General features: G+C 34.1%; 1 protein-coding gene across 2 annotated transcripts in view; it reads right to left on the bottom strand.

Annotated features, from left to right (window-relative positions):
- Positions 1-24,401, bottom strand: part of flt4 (fms related receptor tyrosine kinase 4) — a 120,942-nt gene that overhangs the window by 57,249 nt on the left and 39,292 nt on the right. For both annotated transcript variants that reach the window (XM_056472375.1, XM_056472374.1), the window contains exons 3-5: positions 20,944-21,218; positions 5,422-5,549; positions 637-811 (exon numbers count right to left, since the gene is read on the bottom strand). In XM_056472375.1, the coding sequence (XP_056328350.1) occupies positions 637-811; positions 5,422-5,549; positions 20,944-21,218 (578 nt within the window). The remainder of the gene's footprint in view (positions 1-636; positions 812-5,421; positions 5,550-20,943; positions 21,219-24,401) is intronic.

Raw genomic sequence — 24,401 nt, 5'->3', positions numbered from 1 at the left:
AATAAAATGTATTTATTTGTTTATTTATTTATTCATTCGTTTGTTCGTTCATTCATTCATTCATTTATTTGTTTTTTATATTCATCAAAATTAGTCAAATAAAATTAACCCATTTTTGTTTTTTAAATCTTGTTTATTTGATTGATTACATTTTTTAAAATTATTTAATTTCATGTCATTTTTTTATCTACTTTGTTTAAATTTTAATTCTTTAAATTAACTGATACCGATAATTATATCTTTTAATCTTCAACAGAGAAGTGAATTGCACTGACTTTAGTGAGAAATAACTCAAACAGACTCTCTGATGTGTCGTGTGATTGGCTGTTTGCAGCATGTGTCACACTTTCAACTGCATGTGAGTTAATCTAAAATCTGGATTAAACCCTGAATTTACTGAGAACATTTTTATCAAGCTTTGGGAAATCACTTAACCTGATCTTACCCAGATTGGATTAGTTTGGTTTTGACTACCTGCAACTTACTCTGCAACCCAGTGTTTGTTCAACTCGTTTTGTGCAACAGGCCTCAGTATTGTTAATGAAAAAGTAAACAGTGAATTTTGATTGATAAGAAAAAAAAGTGTTTTGACATATGTAGGGCAGCCATTTAAAAAAGTATTGAACAGGGACTTACCAATGACCTGGACAACATAGATTGATGATGTGTGCTGGCTGTTTTGGACTGAGATGGAGCAGTAGAAGCCAATAAAGGTCGAAGTGTTCTGAATGATATGCCTGGGAACTGACCAACCCTTTTTATTATTCCAGGTGAGCACACTGCCATCCACAGGCTCCGGATATGGCACTAACTGTACAAAAAACAACACACATTCAATTAAGACATCATCTGTAGGTTTGAAAATCAAACTCATTCAGACCAATGTTGCAGTCGAACATATAAAAAAAATGTGGTCACAGTAACAAAATGTAGACAATGCTAATGGTCTAATCTGATTCAATGATTTATGCTAAGCTAAGCTAAAAATGCTCCTGCCAGACTCGGACATCAGCTAAACGGTAAAGTCTAGGTTTTTGTAAAATTAGCCTATTTACAAAAAAGTTTCTTTAACTTGAATTGATTGAAATCTGCATGGTGAACTCTCGGCATAGGTTTCTATTGAAACAGCACCAATAATTTGAGACAAAAAATCATCCTCTACAGACTAAAGCCAAATTCAAGGCTACATTTTGGTCAGTCCAAGTGAATCTCATTTGCATTAACTTTTAAATTCTGTCATATTCTTTCCAACCTGATGTCACTCAAAATTCCCCAGGGAATAAATGCCAAAGCTGCTACTTTACATGCAATAAAAATTCATGGTTATCTCAGACTGTTAAGCTCTGCTGTGTTTGGGTCGTTTTAAAGATGTGAAGTCAGCACTGAAACCTAGGCTGCTTTTTATGCAAAACAAGAACTGCGCCATCACATTACGCATAACACTTTCATTTCACATGAACAACTTTTAGTAAATACTACATTGTTATTGATCCATGAATATGTTGTGGTAATCGTACTGTATGTTTGGTATAGTTAAAATAATAACATTTATTTATGATTCACTTGTCAAAAACTCTAAAGCGCTACAACGTATACAAAAAAAAAAAGAATACAACAAAAATCTAAATAACAAACTTGAATAAAATTACAGTAATAAGTTACACTGATCAGTAAAAACTATAAATTGCTTAAAAATTTTTTAAAAAGAATCTCAAATGAAACACTTTACTTAGAAAATTAAGAAGTTTCCTAAAGCAATCTAAGGAAGCGGCAGTCCTAACAGACGCAGGTAATGCAGTCCATAATTTAAGCACATAATACAAACAAATGACTCAATACTGTACTTTTCAACAACTACAATACGACCACAGTACAATCTAAAGTATACTACTGTGTTTATTACAGTTTATTCGTTCACTAAACTGCAGTATGCTAGCATTTATTAACAAAGTGTTGTAAATACTAATACTGTATAATACACTTTACTATAGTATGGTTTAAAGACACTGTAGCATTTACTATAAAAAACTATTGTCTTATTTCATGTGAGAAGTATTTTTTAAAAATAAACCTTTTGTTTTGGGGGTGTTATTTTTTATATTAATATACATTAAGTCTATATGTGAAGAGTTTAGATGCAAAAACCTCTAAGTGCCGACTGGAATTTTCATAGAACTAGCATTTTTCTTAGGCTGTTGTGTGTAGTTTCAGTCATTGTAATCTTAGCGCAAGAATATGTTATTTTTCATTGTCTTTAAAGTAAAATAACTGAACATAAACATAGGAGGCTGAGAAAAAAAGCAAATTTTTTAGGAAAATTTCAAACGGTACTTTGAGGTTTTTGCATCTGAACTCTTCATATAGGTTATAACAGTCTTTATTATTACATTGTTTCTTATTTGTCTGCTTGTCTTTTGTTATGAATAAAAAGAAGCACGAATATGCAGCAACATAATTGCTTGAACTATATTGCCTTGATGGCCTAGAACAAGTGTAAAGATTAAAAATGTACCAATCAGAAGCACAAAATCTGTAATTTTGCATATTTATTGAATTGGCTGATTGGTCTTTGGGGGGAGTGGTTTTGATTCACATTAGTATATTAAAGGTAGCTATTATTACCAAAAGTGAACAGTTCATTGTAAGGTAATTTTTAGAGGAATTGCTGTGTAAAACATATGCTGGATAAGTTGGCGGTTCATTACGCTGTAGTGACCCCTGATTAATAAAGTGAAGTGGCCATAAGAGAAGTGGTTCCTAAATTGGGCCTGGTTTCTTCCAAAGATTTCACTGACATTCGTATTAAACTCAACTGAACTAACAATTTTTTGAAAATCTGAATAAAACGTCTGTCTTATAAGAAACTGCTTATTATTGAACTGAACTTATTTCAGTCACACTGTTACTAATATATAATTCTACTATTTTGCATGTTTTTATTTAACCCAGGCTACAGTACACTCACCGGCCACTTTATCAGGTTACTAGTACCATGTTGGACCCCCTTTTGCCCTCAGAACTGCCCTAATTCTTGTGGCATGGATTCAACAAGGTATTGGAAATATTTCTCAAAAATTTTGGTCCATATTGACATGATAACATCACACAGTTACTGTAGATTTGTCAGCTGCACATCCATGATGAGAATCTTCCGTTCCACCACATCCCAAAGGTGCTCTATTGGATTGAGATCTGGTGAGTGTGGAGGCCATTTGAGTACAGTGATTGATTATTTGTGATTCGCGCTTTATGACATGGCACATTATCCTGCTGGAAGTAGTCATCAGAAGATGGGTATACTGTGGTCATAAAGGGATTGTCATGGTCAGCAACAATACTCAGGTAGGCTGTGGCATTGACACGATGCTTAATTGGTGCTAATGGGCTAAAAGTGTGTCAAGAAAATATCCCCCCCACCATCACACCACAACCACCTGCCTGAACCGTTGATACAAGGCAGGATGGATCCATGCTTTCATGTTGTTGATGTCTGGCCATTCTCCTCTGACCTCTGGCATCAACAAGGCATTTCCGCCCACAGAACTGCCGCTCACCAGATATTTTCTCTTTTTTGGACCATTCTCTGTAAACCCTAGAGATGGTTGTGTGTGAAAATGCCAGTAGATCAACAGTTTCTGAAATACTCAGACCAGCCCGTCTGGCACCAACAACCATGCCACGTTCAAAATCACTTAAATCCCCATTTGTTTTATACACAAAATGCAGCCAGATGTATCCCCGGACACATATTTTGTGGTTCTCAAAATATATCTCTGGGCACATATTCCAGATGAGCCTGTGTTGTTTTTATCTCTTTAATGCTGCTTTGACAATCTGTATATTATAAAGCTCATTAGAAATAAAATATGACTTGTTATATGACTTATTATATAGCATATACAAGTACACCCATCACAAGTCTATCTTTTAAATTTTTATTTTTAATAGGAGGCTTTACAATATTATATCTGTGCATACATTAGAATAGTTAGTATTGAAGTCAAATCTGGAGCTTATCAAATTAAATTACTTAAAAAAGCGGTCCAAAAACTAGTACACCCAAATTTATATGTTATAGAAAAATATTAAATACAAATTTAAAAAAGAATAAAAGTCAAGAGAAGCAAAAAATAAATAACATTTTGTAGAAATTTTGTAGGTTGTAATTTTTTGCTTGAATTTAATTGTATATCTAAATGTATTGACTAAAATATTAATTTAATGAATATACAGTTGAAGTCAGAATTATTAAACCCCCTTTTATTTATTTATTTATTTATTTTATATTTCTCAAATGATGTTTAACAGAGCAAGGACATTTTCACAGTATGTCTGATAATATTTTCTTCTAGATAAAGTGTTATTTGTTTTATTTTGGCAAGAATAAAAGCAGTTTTTATTTTTTTTAAAAACATTTTAAGGTCAAAAATTTTAGCCCCTTTAACTAAAAACCCTAATTACCCTAACCTGCCTAGTTAACCTAATTAACCTAGTTAAGCCTTTTAATGTCACTTTAAGCTGTATAGAAGTGTCTTGAAAAATATCTAGTAAATTGTTATGTACTGTCATCATGGTAAAGATAAAAGAAATCAGTTATTAGAAATGTTAGAAATCTTCTCTCTGTTAAACATAAATTGGGGAAAAATATACAGGGGGCTAATAATTCAGGGGGTTATAATTCTGACTTCAACTGCATCTGTTTAATAAATCTGTTATGTTTAAATCCACCAAAATACATTGCCTTTATTCACTGAGAAATGGATTAAAATACTCATTTTCAAAATAGGGTGTACTCAATTATGCTGAGCACTGTAATTCACCTAAAATGAAAATTTCCTCACTATTTCACGATATTCAGAAGAATGTTGGAAAGAAAAAATATTTTGGAAGTCAATGGCAGCTGCTTTCCAGCAATCTTCAATATATCTATATTTGTGTTCAACACAGAAAACAGGATTGAGTTAACATAAATTTTTGGGTTCATGTTTTAACTATCCCTTTAATGGTTTAGGTAGAAGAAGAATGAATCAAATCAGTTACTTTACCTCATTTGAAGGTGATAAAATCTATCAATCTAATCTAAGTATAAATGAACCGAGGACTTTCTGTCATTTCAGCACCCCTGACCTGGCCCAGTGAACGCAAAAGGCATACTTTTAAATTACCTGAGTAATAATGATGATGTTGATGAAATTTAAGAAAAGCTGGTTTATTTAAGTTACTGTTTTCATTTCCTTTGGCTTGGAAAGGTATTTGTCACTTGAGTAAGCTAAGGGCTGAAACTACACTTGTGTATAGAGTAACTGTAACAGTCCTGAGTTAAACCTCTCAAATAGTACAAAAACAAATTATTCTCCTAATCCATTTTGCAGAAACAGAGAGATCAGGTGAGTTGCTGCTGGAAGCATGTTAGAGACCTACCGAGAAGAGAGTGACTTTCAGGTCAGGATCTGAAACCAGACATGGCACTTCGATGTGTGTTTCAGAGTCTGTTATGAAGATGGTCTCCATGTCATTGTCTCCCCTGTTGATGAATGGATGCTCTGGGTCTGTTTGTTTAAAGAAAAAGTCACATGAGTTCAGCTGCCTATAAATTCTGAAACCTACTTCTCGGTTACCTCTGAACATTACAATACACAACAAGATACAACAGACAAAATCCAACAAATACACAGTTTATTAGCAGAACTATGAAGGTTTATCATTTGTTAAAGCATTCAGAAATCATGTCCACAAACTACTGTCTGAATATGACACAAAAAAGTCATCATCTGATTGGATTTGTGTGTAACACTACACAGAGATTTATTTGTTACACTCTTTAACAGTCCATCTGGAAACAAAGTTGTATATCATATGAAGATAGAAAGCTGTTTTACAACAGAACCAAATAGTCAGTCCATGCACACTGGATAAATGTGCCTCAGCCTAAGCTTATGCAAAACATTGCTCCATGTAAATTTTGTTACACATTTCAGAAGACAAATCCACTAGAGGGTGCTGTCTACATTTTTGTTAATCTGTTACTTAGGGTATGTTTTATATATCCTCTGAGGTAGTTATAAATATATAAACCTTGCACACAAAAGGGCACACATAACAATAGGCCCTGAAGTCTATTCATCATTTAATTTTGCAGAATGCCACTCAGAGACCATCCTCCATCTTTAGTTGTGGCCTGTATTTTGGAACCCACTTTGGAAACCACTGACCTAGACTAGCAAACTACTGACCCTTCACCCAACCAATAGTGTTTTCAAATGCAAACATAAGAGAAAAGTGCACTGCAACCATATAGTTTTACCTTGATTTTACATTGATTTGATCTCTTTTGAGTAGCCAAGCTACTGTGCAAACTTACCACTCCGAAAAGTTGTCTATATATTATGATGCAAATGTATTCTATTACAAATAGACAACATTTATCATTAGTGTGAAAAGAAACAATACTTCAAGAGTTCAGATGCAAAAGCCGCTAAACGCCACTTCCGCCAAAAATGAGATAATGACATTGAGCATTGGCTTCAAAATTTTGTGCATTATAAGAAAAAGAAAACATATTGTACAGTCAGAAGTGTATTGTGCATTCACAACGTTTTTTTTTTTTTTTTTTGCACAGTGACGCTTCTTTGAATGAGTCCGATTTATTATACATTAAATGGCAACTTAATTTCACGAAAGACAAAGGTGGATTTAGAGTTTTTTGCAAAAAAAGCACAAGCTGATTTAGCTGGATTTGACGCAAAAGAAAATCTGAAAAAAACTGTCTAAAGTGACATTTATAACGTTTAAAAAAGCTATTTTATTTACCAGCTAATAATCTTATCATTTCCTATAAAATGAAACTGCTGAACTTAATCAGAGGAGACTGATAGAAAATGCTTATTTACAAGAAAAGATGTCTGATGGATATAGAGGGTTTTGCATTTAAACTCTTCACTTGTTGGTGTCTATACTGCCCGTAGCATTCATTTTATCTAGAAACTGCAGTTAAAAGTATGTTTATAAAATAAAAATGCAGGTTCAAGCAGGTATTTCCAATGAGCCTTTGTTACAAATAGAGCAAATCATGATCAACTGCAAGCTGGGTTCCTAGCATACATCTAGTTTAGACATCAGTCATTTTAGGAATATCTGCATGAACCCAAACAAAACAAACTGTGATTGGTTGGTTAGAGTCTAGAGGCATTTTCAATAGGCAGTAGACAAATTTGGTTCTTGATAGTTTAGACTTGACAAGTATGCCTCTGGATTAGACCGGAGGTCAGTATTCTTCAAGGGAAACAAAACCATGTCACTCAGATTGGCCATTCTACTTCAGTTATTCTCACTGTACATAACAATAAAATGAAAATTGTAAACAGTGTTAATAATGTTAATGGTAACATCAATTAAATAAATTAAATGAAGAAACCTAGAGTAATTCATTGCTCAGCTTAAATAATATACCTGTGAACAAATAATAACAAATTACGTCAAAATTTGCTTATTAGATATACACAAGATATATCACAATTAATAACTACAGCATAAAGACATCCAACAGCCAATGTTGGATTAATCTTGGAAAATAAAAGTACTAAATTATTGCTGACTGTCTGGAAGTCACATCTTTAAAAAAATGTGGAAGCAAATTACCAAACAAGTGCTATCTTTATAAATAAGTCATATAAATAAATCCTGATGTATCCTGATAAATTGGATGAAGCAAGAACACATCTTGTGATTTAAACCTCACTTTGTTAGATGTTAACTTTGAACCGAAACACTAATTAGACCAAAAATGCCCAGAAAGACAAGCATATTTAGAGACGTCAGTCTGAATCTCTAGCTATGCAAGACTATTATTCAGGTTGCTAATCTGTAAACAAGGCTGACTTCAAAATGTTGCTCTGTTATGATAGTACTTGACCTGAAATGAAAAACTGACAGTTGAAGGAGACAGTTTATGCTAATGCCTGCAATAAAGTACCTTGCTGCAATGTTAAGAATGCTATGCGTGCCTGCTATGCATTTGGAACTACGATCTGAAACTAGGTGCACTTGTGAAGCTAGAGGTATTTGAATAGACTTGCACAGACATTTCAGACCTAACCTGGTGATATTTAAAATATTTTAAATGGCTATACTATCAAACTACTTTTATATTTGTTTCTGATGTTTTGCACTTGCCTCTAAGAATAATAAATAACATTGGTGTCATTCTGGTAATGTTTAAAGCTATATTTAAAGGGATAGTTCACACAAAATAGACAATTTCATCATCATTTACTTACACTCAGGTGGTTCTAAACTTATATATATATATATATATTTATATATATTACTAACAGTTGCTACAGTTTAGTAAAAGATAAAATAGTTTAGCAGTTTATAACTATATTAATTTAAAATTATTAACTATAGTAATTCATTTTAATGTGACACATTAATGTTTGTTTTTTATATTTTACTACAAAATGATTTTAACTAAGTATGACAACTTTAAGGTCCTGAATTACTTTATTACACTTAATCCTACAATCAGACAGTCCATTGTGTTTTCTTTGTATGTGGAAACGTGAATAAAGTCATAAGTGTTTAACTAATTATTTTTATTTACATAATTTGAGCTCTAAAACTGCACAGATGTTAAAATGTTTGTTACTATATAATACTGAAATCTCGATCGCCATATTTGTGAAATTCAACAGGTGGCGATAATTCTCCTAAGCAGTTGGTTGTTGTCAAACAAGAAAAAAATACAATTTTAAGAAAACTGATCTGTCATTAAGCATATACGGTTTGCCTAGATTGTGTGTGCTAGATTGTGTGTTTGTCTGAAACGTGTGTGGTTCTGCAGGTCTGCAGCTGGATATATCTTGAAATTTAATATCTCAAAAAGCATATACAGTGGCCTCTGGTGGATTCACGAAAAGAAAAATTGCAAAAAAAAATTTAGCTCCTGGGATGTATTTGGCGGTCTCCAGAAATGTATATAGAGGTACGTTTTCAGAATAAGCCTGGGTTGAATAATATTTCATAGTCTTCATTTTATAAACAAGTCAATAAAATGTATAATTTTTTACATTTAATTTAATTAGTTACAAAATGTACAATTTCTTAAGCCATTTCTTAAAATACTTGCAAAATGATAAAATAATTATAATAATAATAATAATCTAGGCTCAATATTGTGTAGACTAGTGATGGGATGATTGCGAATGATCACATTGTGATATCGATGCTGAAACGATATATCGTGCAGCCCTAGCAGAGAACATACCACAATAATTGCTTATACAGTAAGACTAAAAGGAACTGTTAACATTTTTTTGTAAATTACACAGTATTAAACTGTAATTTGAACTGAATTTTGCTGTAGGGCAGTTTGTAGGGCAGTCATGCGGTATGTTACTGTATTTTAAAATTGCACCATGAAAATTAATGTGTATTTACAGCAAACTTATACAAAACTGAAATTACATATACAGCAAGATAAATGGTGCTGTTAATGTAAATACAGTATTTCTGCTGTAATTGATTTACAGTAAGTTACTGACTAACTGCTGCCAAGTAAGTTACTATAGATCAGAGATGCCCAAAGTAGGACCCGCGGGCCAAAGTTGGCCCATTGTAATCTTTGATTTGGCCCACCATCCCATCTGAGAGGAGAGTGAGAATGATGGAGAGGGTTGGGGTTAATGCCTTTATCACAGAGATTGTCAATTGATTCTAATTTGACGTAACATTTTTTGCTTGTATTGCTTTTTGTTTACTTTATTTAGAGCAAACTGAAATTAAATGTTTCAATTAAATGTTAAAATCTTTTTTTTTTATGTAAATACTGTCACTCGGCGGATAGAAGACTATGCAGAAGACATTCATGAGCAAATCAAGGCAAAAACTAGTGTAATTCTGTTATCAAATTAGATTGTTTTGTTTTTACTGTAATAAGTTTATTATAAAATGTAAAAAAAATATTGTATTAGTCAATATAAAGCAATGTTTTTTAGTCATTTTTAAACACTATTAAATAAATTAGTAAATTACAGGTGGCAACTATATTTACCTTCGGCCCATTAACCTCAACAAAGTTTGGTTCTTGACCCTTCATAACAAAAAGTTTGGGCACCTGACAAATGGCAAAAATACTAACAGTCAAATAGAACTTTAAAGGCTTCAATGATTTTAAATGGCAGACAACAAAACTGCAGTGCATTCTCCTAATAAATTTATCATACTTTGATGTGGACACTAAAACAATTAGTTACAGTGTAGTTATTATTAAAAGAGAACGGGCTTTACATTTTACACATGCTTCTCAAAATGATTTTCCGTGCTAATCAACAGCATGTCACAGCCGCTGTTGATAAAGATTAACTATTTATCCTAGAATATTCCTATAAAGTCAAGACTTAACATTCCACCTCAATTTCTTTGCCTGAATACACAAAGTTTTTAGCCTGATTTAGCCGTCGGATCAACCAGAATATCTAAAAAGGGGAGATTTTTTTGCTATCAACAATCTCCAGCACCGTTCCTTAAGCCGCTTAATAACAGGCTTTTGTCTTGGTCTGAATCCATATGTGTGAGCCTCCTAAAACAAACCCCTCCAGCTTTGACTTTCAGCGGGAGCTCACCTCACGGCCATGCTCTAGTGCCTCATTCGATGCCACCTGATGACGCCTGCTGCCATTATCCTAACTAGTCCTCACACAGCTCAAAGCAATCACTCTAAGCTGTCGGGAGTCCAAACAAAAGGTACATATTTGGAGGATTATGTTTCTGCCCCATGGTGGTCTGCATACACAGACATAATAGGAAAAATATACAACTCCTCATAGTTATAGTGCTAAATCATCTTCACTGCTGTTTTTGAGTGTGCCTTCTAAAGAGATTGGGAGGCGCTGGAGGGCATGACATGTAGTCGTAAACGCCGACAGCTTCAAGAAGCAGCAGGACCTACGAGCGCTTAACAGAAGACACATGCAGCCAAGTGCCATTCTGCTTTACGCTCACTGCTAATTTATAGATGTGATTTCAGCTGGCTCTGATCAGCCCCCTTGTAAGATCTGTGGAAAGCGCTTCGGCATGTTGTCAGGAGAAATCATGCGGAATTTCACACACGGGAGGGAGTCAGCGGGGCGTCTGTACCTGACTCTCCCTGGGCTTGTTTCATCCTCCCTCTTAAAACGCTGTCAGAGAAAGAGAGCAACGCGAGGAAAGTTGTCCCACGTCACTGACTCTTTGATCAACTGGTGGAAAACCAATTGGTTACTAATACAGATTTGGATTGTGTTTGTGGAGATAAACAAACTGTCGATGAACTGGTGAAGGAATTACTCACTCAAACCTTATTCCCCACAACACAAATGTATGAAAAATGAAGATTCTTAGCTTTAGGCTCAGTATACACTAATTTAAAAACAAATCTGATAACACTTTACAATAATAGTACATGAATAATGATATGTTAACATGTAAACTAATGATAAGTTAAGGTGTGTGCTAATCATGAACTAACTTTAACTACAACATGAGTCACATGTGTGAATAACGGCTACTTTAATTACTTGTTATTACATGCTTGTTTGTTAATAAATGTATTAATTAACACCTTAGTTTATGCTTAATTTAACCACCATGAACTCATGATATGTTAATGTATGTTTGTTTGCTTGTTTGTGTACTTTATTGTCCCCTAAAGAGGACATTTTCTGTGGACTCATGCTGAAATGTATAATTAAATGATGACTTTACTTGGAGGGGCACATCATCATTAACCCATTCTTAATTACTAACGAAATCCTTATGTGCATTTACACTAAAAATCAATAGAAAAGGGTTGTCAACTTCAACATCAAGAGTTCATGAGTAGTTAAAGGTCATATTTTGACAACAACAGGCTGATATTCATGCAAGGTCAAAAAACACTTCCATTGCCTTATAATCTGCATTTATTTTACCTAATTATCCCAATGACTCCCATATGATTTGTTCAGTGATTCATTTGTTCCCAAACCCCTCCTTAGCGCGATGCTAATCTGCACTGATTGGTCCGATGGCCCAGTCTGTTGTGATTGGTTGTCTGCGTTCAGCGCGAGACAGAGAGAAACGCCCACAATGGCTTATCAACAATTTTGAAGTAGTCAGTGTGCAGAGAGTATGTGTGAGCCCAATGCAGGAGTGTATTTAAGCAATGCAGGTAAACGCCAGCATATTACTCTATTCTTAACCATAAGTAAAAACAACAACACACATTCAGTATTAATGCACACATTGGCAAAAGCTGAACTATTTTGAAACTTGACTGTCGTACGTGTTTAGGAAGAGCTGACGGTGGCCATAGTAACGACAAACAGCAGAAGATTGCGAGCTCACAAAGTGTTTAAATCAGTAAAGAAAGTGGCATGCGTTGTATTCTCAAAGTAGTTGTAGATGCGATATGAGAATATAAAAAGTTAACCAGATACAGTATAGAGCGATTCAAGTCACAAAACACAATTAAATACATATTTTGCAAGCTAGAGAAAACAAGGAGGCAACCATTTTAATCACACGCACTTACACTTGTGAAATGGAGGAAGAAACTGGTCCACGAACTGCGTACTGATAAAATTCCTGTCAAGCTCTGACAAATACATCAATAGTCTTTTCTGATTCTTTCTTTAACAAACGGCTGACGAATCCCCCGTTGTAAGCGTGTAGATTGCTGTAGCACTCATCAGAAAAATGAGGGGAACACAGCACAAGGCTAGGGCTATAATGCTGAGGCACTTTTGCAATATTAAATGTCAACCACTGATTTGTCACAGCCTCATCTTTGGGTAGGGAACTTTGCCTCACACTTCAGAGCATAGCATCTTCGTGACTTGATTCAACAGGGATCTTCTACAGTGTTTGTCTTCTTCTTCTTTTTTTGCCACAGTGTTTGTGGGTGGAGTTTCAATATTCCCGGGTCTGCGTGCGCAACAAATGTGTGGGGCTTGAGTTCCGTATCGACATCACAATGTTACGGCTAAAGAATCATTACCCCAATGATTCATTTAAACCATTCTGAGTCGACTCTTTTATAAATGAATCAATAGTTTTAAACACGGCACACTTCCAGATTAAAGCCTTAGCTGGATATTTCACTTCATTTAGAGTTGTGTTACTCACTGCATGGAAGGTCATTTTCAAAAACCCATAATAGGGGCTCTTTAAGGATGAGTTATTGGTGATGTGCCCCTCTAAGTAAAGTCATGACAGCCATGACCAAAAATCTTATAACTAAGATTAATATTAGAGACCACAAGCATGAGGACAAAAACATCCTATATTTCATCATATTCTTCTAATGTTTAACAAAGGCAGCATGCCACACACCAACAGATTTTTAACCAGAGTCCTGAATGTGGAAATCTTGCAAAAAAATCTTTAGACTTGAGAATAAAGACGGTGGACGAATAGACAAATAAACATATAATTATTGCTGCTGTTGCCGCCAATCAACAAGCTGATCTTCTGTTTCTATCTAAATTTATTTAACTTTGAGCTGCACCATAACTGTGTTATGTTTCCATCTTCTGTTAGCTTGCTTTGCGGTTGGATATTGTATTTGTTTCAGGTGATTGTATCTGGTTCATACAGTATGTGCATTTATTGTTCTTGGGATTCCCTTAACAAATCAGGATGTCTGATTGTAAATAACCTTTATTTCATATTTCACGTTAAAAATAAGCTCCTTAAGGGTTTTATTCAGTGCTCAGTATAATTGTGTACACCCCATTTTGAAAATGAATATTTTTATCAATTTCTCAGCGAATATAGGCAAATATTTTGGTGCATTTAAACAAAACAGATTTATTAAACAGATATATTTAGTAAAATAATATTTTAGTCATTGAACCTATTTAGAAATTAAACAATAATATGATCAATTCCAGCAAAATATTGCAAAAAAATTTACATCCTACAAACAAACTACAAACTTATTATTTATTTTTTTTGCTTCTCTTGATTTTTCCTCTTTTTTTAATTTGTATTTAATATTTTTCTATAACATAAATTTGGCTGTACTAGCTTTTGGACCGTTATCGTAAGTTATTTTGTTAGATAAGCTCCAGATTTGGCTTCAGGACTGACTAATCTAATGTAGATGTGCAAATATAATATTGTAAAGCCTCCTATTAAAAATATAAATTTAAAAGATAGATTTGTCAGGGGTGTACTTATATATGCTGACCACTGTACATAAAGACCACATAAAAAGTTTAGGTAATGTAATCCATTTCCATTTGGAAAACTAGACCAAATCTTTGCTGATTTAATGTTTTTTAATGAAATCAAATTATCTTTTGAAGTCATCACAACTTACATCAGTCAAACTGACAGAAATATTAAGTAAAACTTTGTTTAACTTGAAAGAAATAGTTGAAACCTGATTACCTTAATAAAATAGGTTCAAGTAACATAAAACATTTGTTGTCATGACTTGTTTGTCGCTTAATTTTTAGTAGAGTCACAATACAAAGTCATATGTGGCCTCATTATTTGGAATAAACAAGCCAATTCAACGACAAATTCAACTAAAGGTTTATCTTTCAAACGAATCTGTACTATATGAAATGTAAAATGTCTCGATCACATTCAACAGATCAGTAAAAAATAGAAACAGTGTACTGACATGAAGCAAAAAAGAAGCTGTTGTTGTTCAGCATACTGTAGTGTCATAAATCACCAACAACTCGTGTCATTGCAAAATTCTTCCACTTATCGTCTTTGCTTCAGACTTGTTTAGGGCATGACACAAAGCTCAAAAAAGATACATATTAATTCTTATTTGTGTATGCACATCCTAAACCAGCAAGGAAACTGAATATGTATGGAGTGTCAAAAGATCAAATCTGCTTCTGAAATATGAACGCATAGATCATCTGTCAAGCTCCAAAAATGGCAAAATACATCAAAAAAGAGTACCAAACAAGATTCAAGTCTTCTAACATCATAAGTAGAGTCATCATGGGAAAACCAAAGCCATTTTTGTATCAATGATGTGCAACTATTTTTTTTAGAAGATTATTTTGAAACATGAATCTAGAATAAATGAGAGTTTCTTCGGATTCTATGAACTACTCACTGTAAATAAAATATTTATTAACAGTTTCCTGAGTTTTGTTGTTCATGGGTGCTTTCAAATTGTTTAAACATTTGAATTGCATTATAGGACATTGATCTCAGCTCATGATGATGAAGAGTTTAATAAAAGTGGCTTTTATTGACATTTTAGTCACATTATTAAGCTTTAAAGTTAAACTAGAAAAGTAAAGTTTGTAGAAAAACTTTATGGTGGCCTAGAAAGCCTAGTGTGAAAGTTTGAAGCAGTTTTAAAGTTTAAATAATTGTAGTAGTTTTTAAAAAGTTTGAACTGTTGAGATAGATACGTACAGTGCATTCGGAAAGTATTCATAGCGCTTCACTTTTTCCAAATTTTTTTTATGTTACAGCCTTATTCCAAAATGGAATTAATTCATTTATTTCCTCACCATTCTACACACAATACCCCAAAATGTCAATGTGAAAGAAGATTTTTTGAAATAGCTGCAAATTTCTTAAAAATAAAAAACTTGAAAAATCACACGTACATCAGTATTCACAGCATTTGCCGTTAAGCTCTAAATTGAGTTCAGGTACATTCTCTGGTCTGATGGGACAAAAATGTAACTCTTTGGAGTGAATGGCAGGCGATACGCTTGGAGAAAACCGGGCACCGCTCATCTTCCAGCAGGATAATGACCCAAAGCACACCACCAAAATATTAATGTGCTTCACAACAACTCGGTGAATGTCCTTAGGTGGCCCACCCAGAGCCCAGACCTAAATCCTAATGAGCTGTCGGTGCCTATGGCACAGTGGAAAGTGCACCGAACTCTGGTGTTTGCAGTGACCAGGATTTGATTCCCACCTCGAGGTCCTATGCCGATCCTTCCCCTCTCTCTGCTCCCCACACTTTCCTGTCAATTCTCTCCACTGTCCTGTCCAAATAAGGAAGAAAACCCCTAAAAATAATTGTTTAAAAATTCTATTGAACATCTCTGGAGAGATCTGAAAATGGCTGTACACTGTCGCTTCTAATCAAACCTGATAGAGCTTGAGAGGTACTGCAACGAGGAATGGGCAAAAATTCCCAAAGACAGGTGTGCCAAGCTTGTGGCATCATATTCAAAAAGACTTGAGGCTTTAATTGCTGCTAAAGGTGCATCAACAAAGTATTGAGCAAAGGCATGAGATTTTACAGGTTTTTTATTTGTAATAAATTTCCAACAATTTAAAAAAATCTTTTTTCACATTGTCATTATGGGGTATTGTGTGTAGAATTTTGAGGAAATAAATGAATTTAATCCATTTTGGAATAAGGCTGTAACATAAAAAAATGTGGAAAAAGTGAAGAGCTATGATTTCCGGATACACTGTACGTTAGCTATTTCTAGTAAACATGTTTATTGCGTGTTTATTGGGTGTTCTGAGTGGTTGCTAGGCGATTGCTAAGGCGTTGTTAGAGTGTTTTGACTGGTTGTTAAGGCTTTGCTAGGTGGTTGCTAGGCGGTTGCTAGAATATTCCAGATAGTTGTTAAGGTGTTGCTAGTTGGTTGCTGGGGTATTTTGAGTGAGTGGTTGCTAAGGTGTTGCTAAGTAGTTGCAAGGGTGTTCTGAGTAGCTGCTAATGTGCTGCTAGGTGGTTGCTATGGTGCTCTGAGTGGTTGATAAGGCGTTGCTAAGTAGTCGCTAGGGTGTTCTTGGTGGTTGCTAAGATGTTGTAGGCGGTATCAAGGGTGTTCGAAGTGGTTAAGGTGGTTAAGTGGTTAAGGTTGCTAAGCAGTTGCTGAGGTATTCTGAGTGGTTGCTAGGGTGTTCTAGGTGGTTGCTAAGGCATTGCTAGGTAGTTTCTAGGGTGTTCTAGGTGGTTGCTAAGGCATTGCTAGGCAGTTGCTAGGGTGTTCTAGGTGGTTACTAAAGTGTTGCTAGATAATTGCTAAGGTGTTCTGAGTGGTCGCTAAGGTGTTGCTAGGCGGTTGCTAAGGTGTTCTGAGTGGTTGCTAAGCAGTTGATGACATAAATTACCATGGTTCTAGTATGAATTAGCATGTTGCTAGCATGTTACTTGCATAAATTAGCATGTTGTTAGCATGATTCTAGTATGAATTAGCATATTGCTAACATGTTTCTAGTATAAAATAGCATGTTGTTAGCATGAATTTAGTATGAATTAGCATGTTGCTAGTATGATTAGTATGTTGCTAGTATGATTAGTACGTTCATTAGTATGTTTCTAGTATAATTAGTATGTTAGTACGTTTGTTAGTATGTTTCTAGTATGGATTAGTATATTGCTAGTATGAATTGGCATGTTATCAGTATGTCCAATGTAAAGTCAATGGCAATTTTTTACAATAGAGGTCTATAGGACAGGTGCTAGGGTGCCATACGTGGTTACTAGAGTGTGGCTAGGAAGTTGAAAGGTCATCAGTGATTGGCAGATTGCTGGTTTGAGTTAAATGAGCCCAACCTTAAGTCTGTATGACAGTCTGGTGGAAAGTTATGAGGTCACAAAGTTTGGTCTAATTTCATTAAATGGAGTGAGCAGTTCTGTACCAGTGGTCTGGATTCAAAGATTCCTTTTCCCATGCAAACGTACAAGTGATAAGACTAAAAAACTCAGTGTTAAAAAAAAGATTTTGCTGAAAAGGGCAATTTATATAACTCCCATCCACATTACTAAGGTGATAATATACTAAAATCATCTGAAAATAAATATTATTCCTTCTATATGATAAGGAGGACACTGATAGGGCAGTGTTGAATGTACTTTCTCTGTAATGGTAATATCAGCTGATTTGGCATCATGTACTATGTCTTTGTTACTTTCTTATCTTTAGTTTATTCAGTATAAAAGCTCCTTCCTAATTGTGGGCTGTCTAAGGGGTAAACTAAACATGTTCTAAGCGTGTTCGTGTATAATCTACTCTGATCTTCTGAAGAGGGGTGATGTTTTGAAGGAGATATTCATGATGATTTTGTCTGCTCCCCAAAGAAAATAGAAACTTTAGACAACGATTCCCCAGCCAAGCATTCTTTGAAGTGAGTGAAATAAAAATGGGATTTGTGATTTGGTTTGCCTCGGGAAAATGCCACAAATTGCAAAAAAAAAAAAACAGACACTGATATTCAGCTAACTCTCAAAGGATATAAGTAGTGTGATGGTTTCGTTCAGAAATGATATCTATTCTTTCAAAGGTTAAGTGTGTATTTACACAAATGGGCTGCAGAACAGGGAAGACTCGCAGTGCATTTTGTCCAGAATAGTAACGAGAACTGCAGGTTGCAGGTTGACTGCAGCTTTTACAATGTAGATTGTGTCAAAGCAGCTTCACATGGAAGATTATAGTAAATTGAAAGAGTGTCCATTTAGTTTATTCAGTATAAAAGTGACTGAAACTGCAGTTCATTGATTGGCCACTTGAGGCTGGCTTCAAAAGGGATGCAATTCCATAAACTCCATGTTAAAATGGCCAACTTTAAAGCAGAAAAACATATGTTTACAGCCCAGTACAAAAATTGGTTTTGATGTATATAGCTAATATGAAAACTGAAGGGGTTGATTTTTTTATAACTCATCCATTTAATTTATATAAAGCTTTAATATTCTGCATAATTAAGCATGTAGCAACTTGAGTAACAGGAATCACCTCAGAGTATTACAGCTGCTGAACCTGTCATATCTGTCATATTTGTTATTTTGTTTTATGTGGATTTGTTGTTTTTTGGAATTATTTTCTATAATTATCAAATAATATGGCATGTTGTGCAGTTAACTGGATTCACAGAACATTCAAGTCTGGCCTCCTTTTTGTCCGGGTTGTCATATTTTTATATAGTTTTATTTATAAATTATTTGATTTATTTAAAATAATGCATTTATTATTTATAATTGTATTTAAAACTTGAATGCACTCCAGAATATGATATCAGGCTATAAAACAATCATTTGAAGCTATTTAATACAACCTGCATTTCATAAGTAACCTAGAGTTTTCTAATACCTTTAGATGTTAGTATTAATATTGTTTGTTTTTAAGATATCTATAAGCTAGTGTGCTCCAAAACAGTAACAAATTTAGGTTTAGAAGATATAGGGCTCTTTTTTAACAATCTAGGCACAAAGTCTAAAGCTTATGGTGCAAAAACATTAAGGTCGTGTCCAAATCCACTTTTGCTATTTTAAGGACAGAAAAATAAGGTTTGCGCCCCTATTCTCTTAATGAGTTATGGGTGTGTTTTGAGTATAGCATGCATTAAACCAATCAGAGTCTTGTCTCCCAAGTTGTGTCGTGCCATAGGGCATTTGCTATTTACCTGGTGAACTTTGTAAGTGGAAAAACTGAATGCTTCACTAGTGAGAAAACAGTAAAACAGAGCATGTGTGTGAGAATAAAGAATGAGCCTCCTCCATTCAGCCTCTTTACTTTCTCTTTACTTTTACATTTTACTTTACTCTTTTACTTTCGTGGATAAGGAAATTGTGTTGTACGCACTCCACTGAAGACATCCATTAGCCAACATATTTAATTTCATTTGTTAAGTGCAAAGATTTATTACAAAACTATTTCTAAATTGAGTACTAAATTCCAGCGAATAACAGTAATAACGAAGTGTTATATCTAAACACATGTCCTATTCTTATGCTCCATATGGTGATGCATACGTCTCCAAAACTCAACAGGTGAACAAACCTTAACTTGTTTTTATTAAAACAGATATAAATATGCATATAATATTGTGTATGTTAGGGCCCATAAAACTAATATAAACATGTAAAGCTTGTAGTTTGTCACTTCTGCCTAAATGGATCAATGGTTTTACTCATATCGCTTCATACAGTTTCTCATCAAATTGTAAGCATCAAATGATCTCAAGTATCTGACATGCCCTACCCCCTTCAAGACATTCATTTGCTTTTCATCTTATGAATTTGAGCTCAACCACTCTCACTGGCAGAGCGGTAATAAAACAAAACATTGTGGGCTGTTTTTAAAAGAAGAGAAGGAGCTAATAATCTAATAAAAATACATATTTCAAAGTACTTCACGGGACCTTTAAAGTAGTTAGAAGTAATTAGCGTTCTTCTCCTGTAGAAAAACATCATAAGAATAATGCTTAACATGGCTCAAGGCATTGAAACATTGTTTTTAGAGACCAACCTCAGTAAAAACATTTTTAATAAAATATACAACCAAGCACATGAGGCCAGAATACCAACAAGCTGCATTTAATGAAGTACAAAGTGTTTCGCCAAAAAAAAAAGAGAGAGAAAACTATCTAAGAAATATGCAACCAGGCATCTATAGCTCAGCTCACACCCTGCCTCTTTGACCATTTTTCGATTATCTGGGAGTGATGCGCAGTCGGTACGGTGACACACTGACAGGAAGGCGACGGCTGGCTCCACTTATAGCTTCATTTGCGTTCATCAGAAACCTACTGGTAATGTCACACACACTACATCTATAATTTTCTAGTCTATGATTTAACCACATGAATGTCTACACTATCAAATCAATCCAATTACATGTTTTTGATTACCTTCAAAACTGAAAGTGATCAAATGTTGACAGTACTTTCAAACAATGTGTTAACCACTTGTCATCAAAATCAAATTATCGTCTTCTGTGTTTAACAGAAGAAACAAGCACGAACAGGTTTCAAACAAATTGAGGGTGAACAACCGGTACATAAATTACCATTTTTATGTGGAGCACAGTGCGGTTGCACATTCCCCAAAGTGAAAAAATGGAAATGACTACATTTAGACAAACATAAAGAAGAATAAAGGATTCACAGTCATACTAATTGGAAAACAATTTGAATCTGTAGAGACAATAACAATGCCAACAACAACAAACATATTCAAACAGCTCTCACCTCGAACAAACACAAACATGCTGGCTGCCGTGGTGCCATCAATAACAGCTTTGATATCCTTGTAGAAGCAGCGGTAGTAACCCGAGTCATTGGCCTGGGCATTGGTAAGTATTAACGTCTTGCAGTAGGGTTTCCCAGCCACCCCTTGACACTCCTTCAGCCTGATTTCTCTATGCCCTGGGGTGTCAGTGGGCGACCGCTGATCCTCGCGATCAGCAAACTCCACTTTACTCAAAGACTCTTCAGGCCAGCTCCAGTCCAGAATTCGCTGTCCCCTGGTGGAAAGGGCCAGACAAAAGCATTAAAGGGATAGTCACTGGGGCAGTGCCTTTTCAAAAGATACATATTTGTACCCAAAGAATCCACATTGGTACCTCAAAGGGGCATATTAGTACTCAATTGTACTTAAAAAGTACCTTCGAGGTCACATTACCCTTCAGGTACAAATTTGTACCTTTTGAAAGGTACTGCCCCAGTGACTTTTCCTGTACCTTTATTTCTGAGAGTGTACATAAGTGTTAGACAACTACTTCTTTATTACAATATTTAAGAAAATAAATATTACTGAAAAGGCAAAGTGATTTTATGAATAATTTCCATATTAAAACACGAATCTTCATTTAAAAGCATATGTTTAAACATTATTATTAACATTATTATTATTATTATTATTAAACTCATAAACATTAATAAGTTCTATAATATATAAAACTAAACTATAGGTATTGTAAACTAAACATTTAAGGCATTTTAATAAACATTTGGTAAACATTTTCTGATAAATACATTTTCATTATTGATATCTTCACCTTTTGGCGTTTGCTTTGCACTATGCACATGAGCTGGCAAAAGTCCTGCATATGTAAAGTGTTGATGCAGACAGTTTAGTATTGTAAAACTAATCAAACATTCTGCATATATCATTACAATACTTTTGCATAATTCTATTTCTATTTTTAAATTAAGTAAATTAAATTAACTTTTAAGTGATTACAAAGGTATTGTGAGAAAATTGAAGAAAAAACAAGTTTTATATTGTACATGGGAGAATGTATTTCTGTAACATTTTTGTGAAGTGTTGTGAAATGTTTAGCAAAAAATTGATTTTTTGATTCATGTTAAAGTATTTTTTATTCTTTATTGTAAATGGAAAAGGTGATTTTACACAAAATGAAACTTAAAAAAAAACATTGTTTAAAAATGTACTTGATGTTTTATATTTACTAGAATTTATTGTATCTGCAGATTTAAAAAATCAAAAGTACACTGAAAAAAGTGTTGCATGCAAAACTGTTTGAAACAATTTATTTGTGTTGAATTTAAACAAACAAATTAAATTGAGCAATTTTCAACTTAATTTGTTTGTTTAAATTCAGCCCAAATAAATTGTTTACAACCACTTAACGTAAAAAAAAAAATTAGTAAATCCAAGGAATCATCTTTGAATAATTTTTTTCAGTGTACATTTTGGTTTCCCATGGTACAAATCATGTCCTTAAAGGTACAAACTGCAATGGTACAAATTTGTTCCTTTGTCTTAAGATAAAATTCTGTTCCATGAAAAGGTACTGCCCCAGTGACAAGGGTTTGTACCTTCTTTGGTACAACATTGTACTATTTTTTTCTGAGATTGCACTATGGATGTCAATGGCTGCTGGTTTCCAACATTCTTTAGAATATCTTGTTTTGTGTTGAACAAGATATAATTCTCAAGACATAACTCATTTCTTTCATTTCAAATTTAGAACCTCTTTAGTTTGAGTAAATAATGAGGGAATTTATAAAATATAACCAGAGACGGGAAGTAACGAAGTACAAATACTTCGTAACTGTACTTAAGTAGATTTTTCTGGTATCACTACTTTACTCCACTATTTATTTTGACAACTTTTTTCTTTTACTCCTTACATTTTTACACAAATATCTGTACTTTCTACTCCTTACATTTTTAAATCAGCCTACATATTTTAGACAGAATTCAGTGTAAAATGTAAGACATTATTTAAAATATCTATATTATTTATAAAGATATAATTATTTTTAGAGTGTATAAACATTATTGGAAGCTGTTGTTTTTGATCAAACAGCTGAAAAACGCTGTGAGTTTGTGTCAGGATGGTGACACATGGGATGACTTTTTAAGCAATGTTGGGCAATATTGCAGCATGTGATGCTTGGCTACTTTCATCAAATTGGCACCAAACATTTTACATAAAAAAATTGAAAAATATGTTATTTTATATTAATGTATCAATGTCAATACCTATCCTCACTCACTAATGTTCAGCTTACAGTGGAATGAGCCATTATTCCTGCATATGTTTTACGGAGCGAATGCCCTTCCAGCCACAACCCAGTACTGGGGAACACCCATACACACTTGCATTCATACATGCACTTATAGACTACGGACAATTTAGTTTATCTATTCACCCATACTGAATGTCTTTGGACTGTGAGGTATTTACCTACTGTATAGTGAAACTAAAACATGTAATAGTAATGGTTACTCTTTACATTTTTGAGGCTGTACTTCTTTACTTTTACTTGAGTACAAAAGTGTAATCAGTACTTCAACTTTTACCAGAGTCATTTTAAACATGAGTATCTGTACTTCTACTTGAGTAAAGGATTTGTGTACTTTTGTCATCTCTGGATATAACCCCATGACAGTAAACACCCATCTACCTGAAAGCTCAAGGATATAAAATCTGAGAGAAAATCAGCTTTGCTCCAACTCATACTGTTCACCTTGTTCAAGAACAAACTGGCTCCCAATGATTAGATGATTTTTTAAAATTTGCTTCTCTTCAAGCCAAAACCTTTACCTCATTCAATATGGAATATCATTCAGGTTTGTATCATAAATGCTTGCATGCCAAAATGTAATATTTAGGGTTAGAGAAAATATATTAGCACAACCCTAATTCTAATTATGATATTTAATATGTAAACTTTGTATTTCAATTAAAAAATATGATACTTATGTATTTAAAACGGCACTCAATTCCCATGGAAGAGGCAGAGGAGAAGGCACTGACATTTAAACAGATGTATTCCTCAATCAGATTATGAAATATAGTGATTTCTGAACGCCAGCCATGGCTTTGCTTAATACTGCTCATCGATCACACTGGCCCTAAAATATGCTTTCCTCTCAAAGGTATATGTTTGTAACTGTTGAAAAACTATTTATTCTGGGAATTCTTGGCAAGAAACATCTGCAAATTTAAAGGGATTAGAGTTAAATATGTTGGATCGCATCCCTATGTGTTCATGCCACATTTGCTTAACCGTCCAATCTCTTCCAAATGTAACATTGTCCTTGTTTTTGTTACGGCTCACAGGCTTATCCAATTATTCATTAAAAAAATGACTTAATATGTGCCTCGATTGTTTAACTAGGGATTTCATACCATTTGGAACCAGTAAGTAGTTTAATCTAGATCATTTCTAAT

This window comes from Danio aesculapii, chromosome 14 (assembly GCF_903798145.1).
Source record: "Danio aesculapii chromosome 14, fDanAes4.1, whole genome shotgun sequence".
Taxonomy (NCBI): Eukaryota; Metazoa; Chordata; class Actinopteri; order Cypriniformes; family Danionidae; genus Danio; species Danio aesculapii.
Note: the sequence above shows the minus strand (reverse complement) of the source record. Positions and strands in the feature narration are given on the sequence as shown.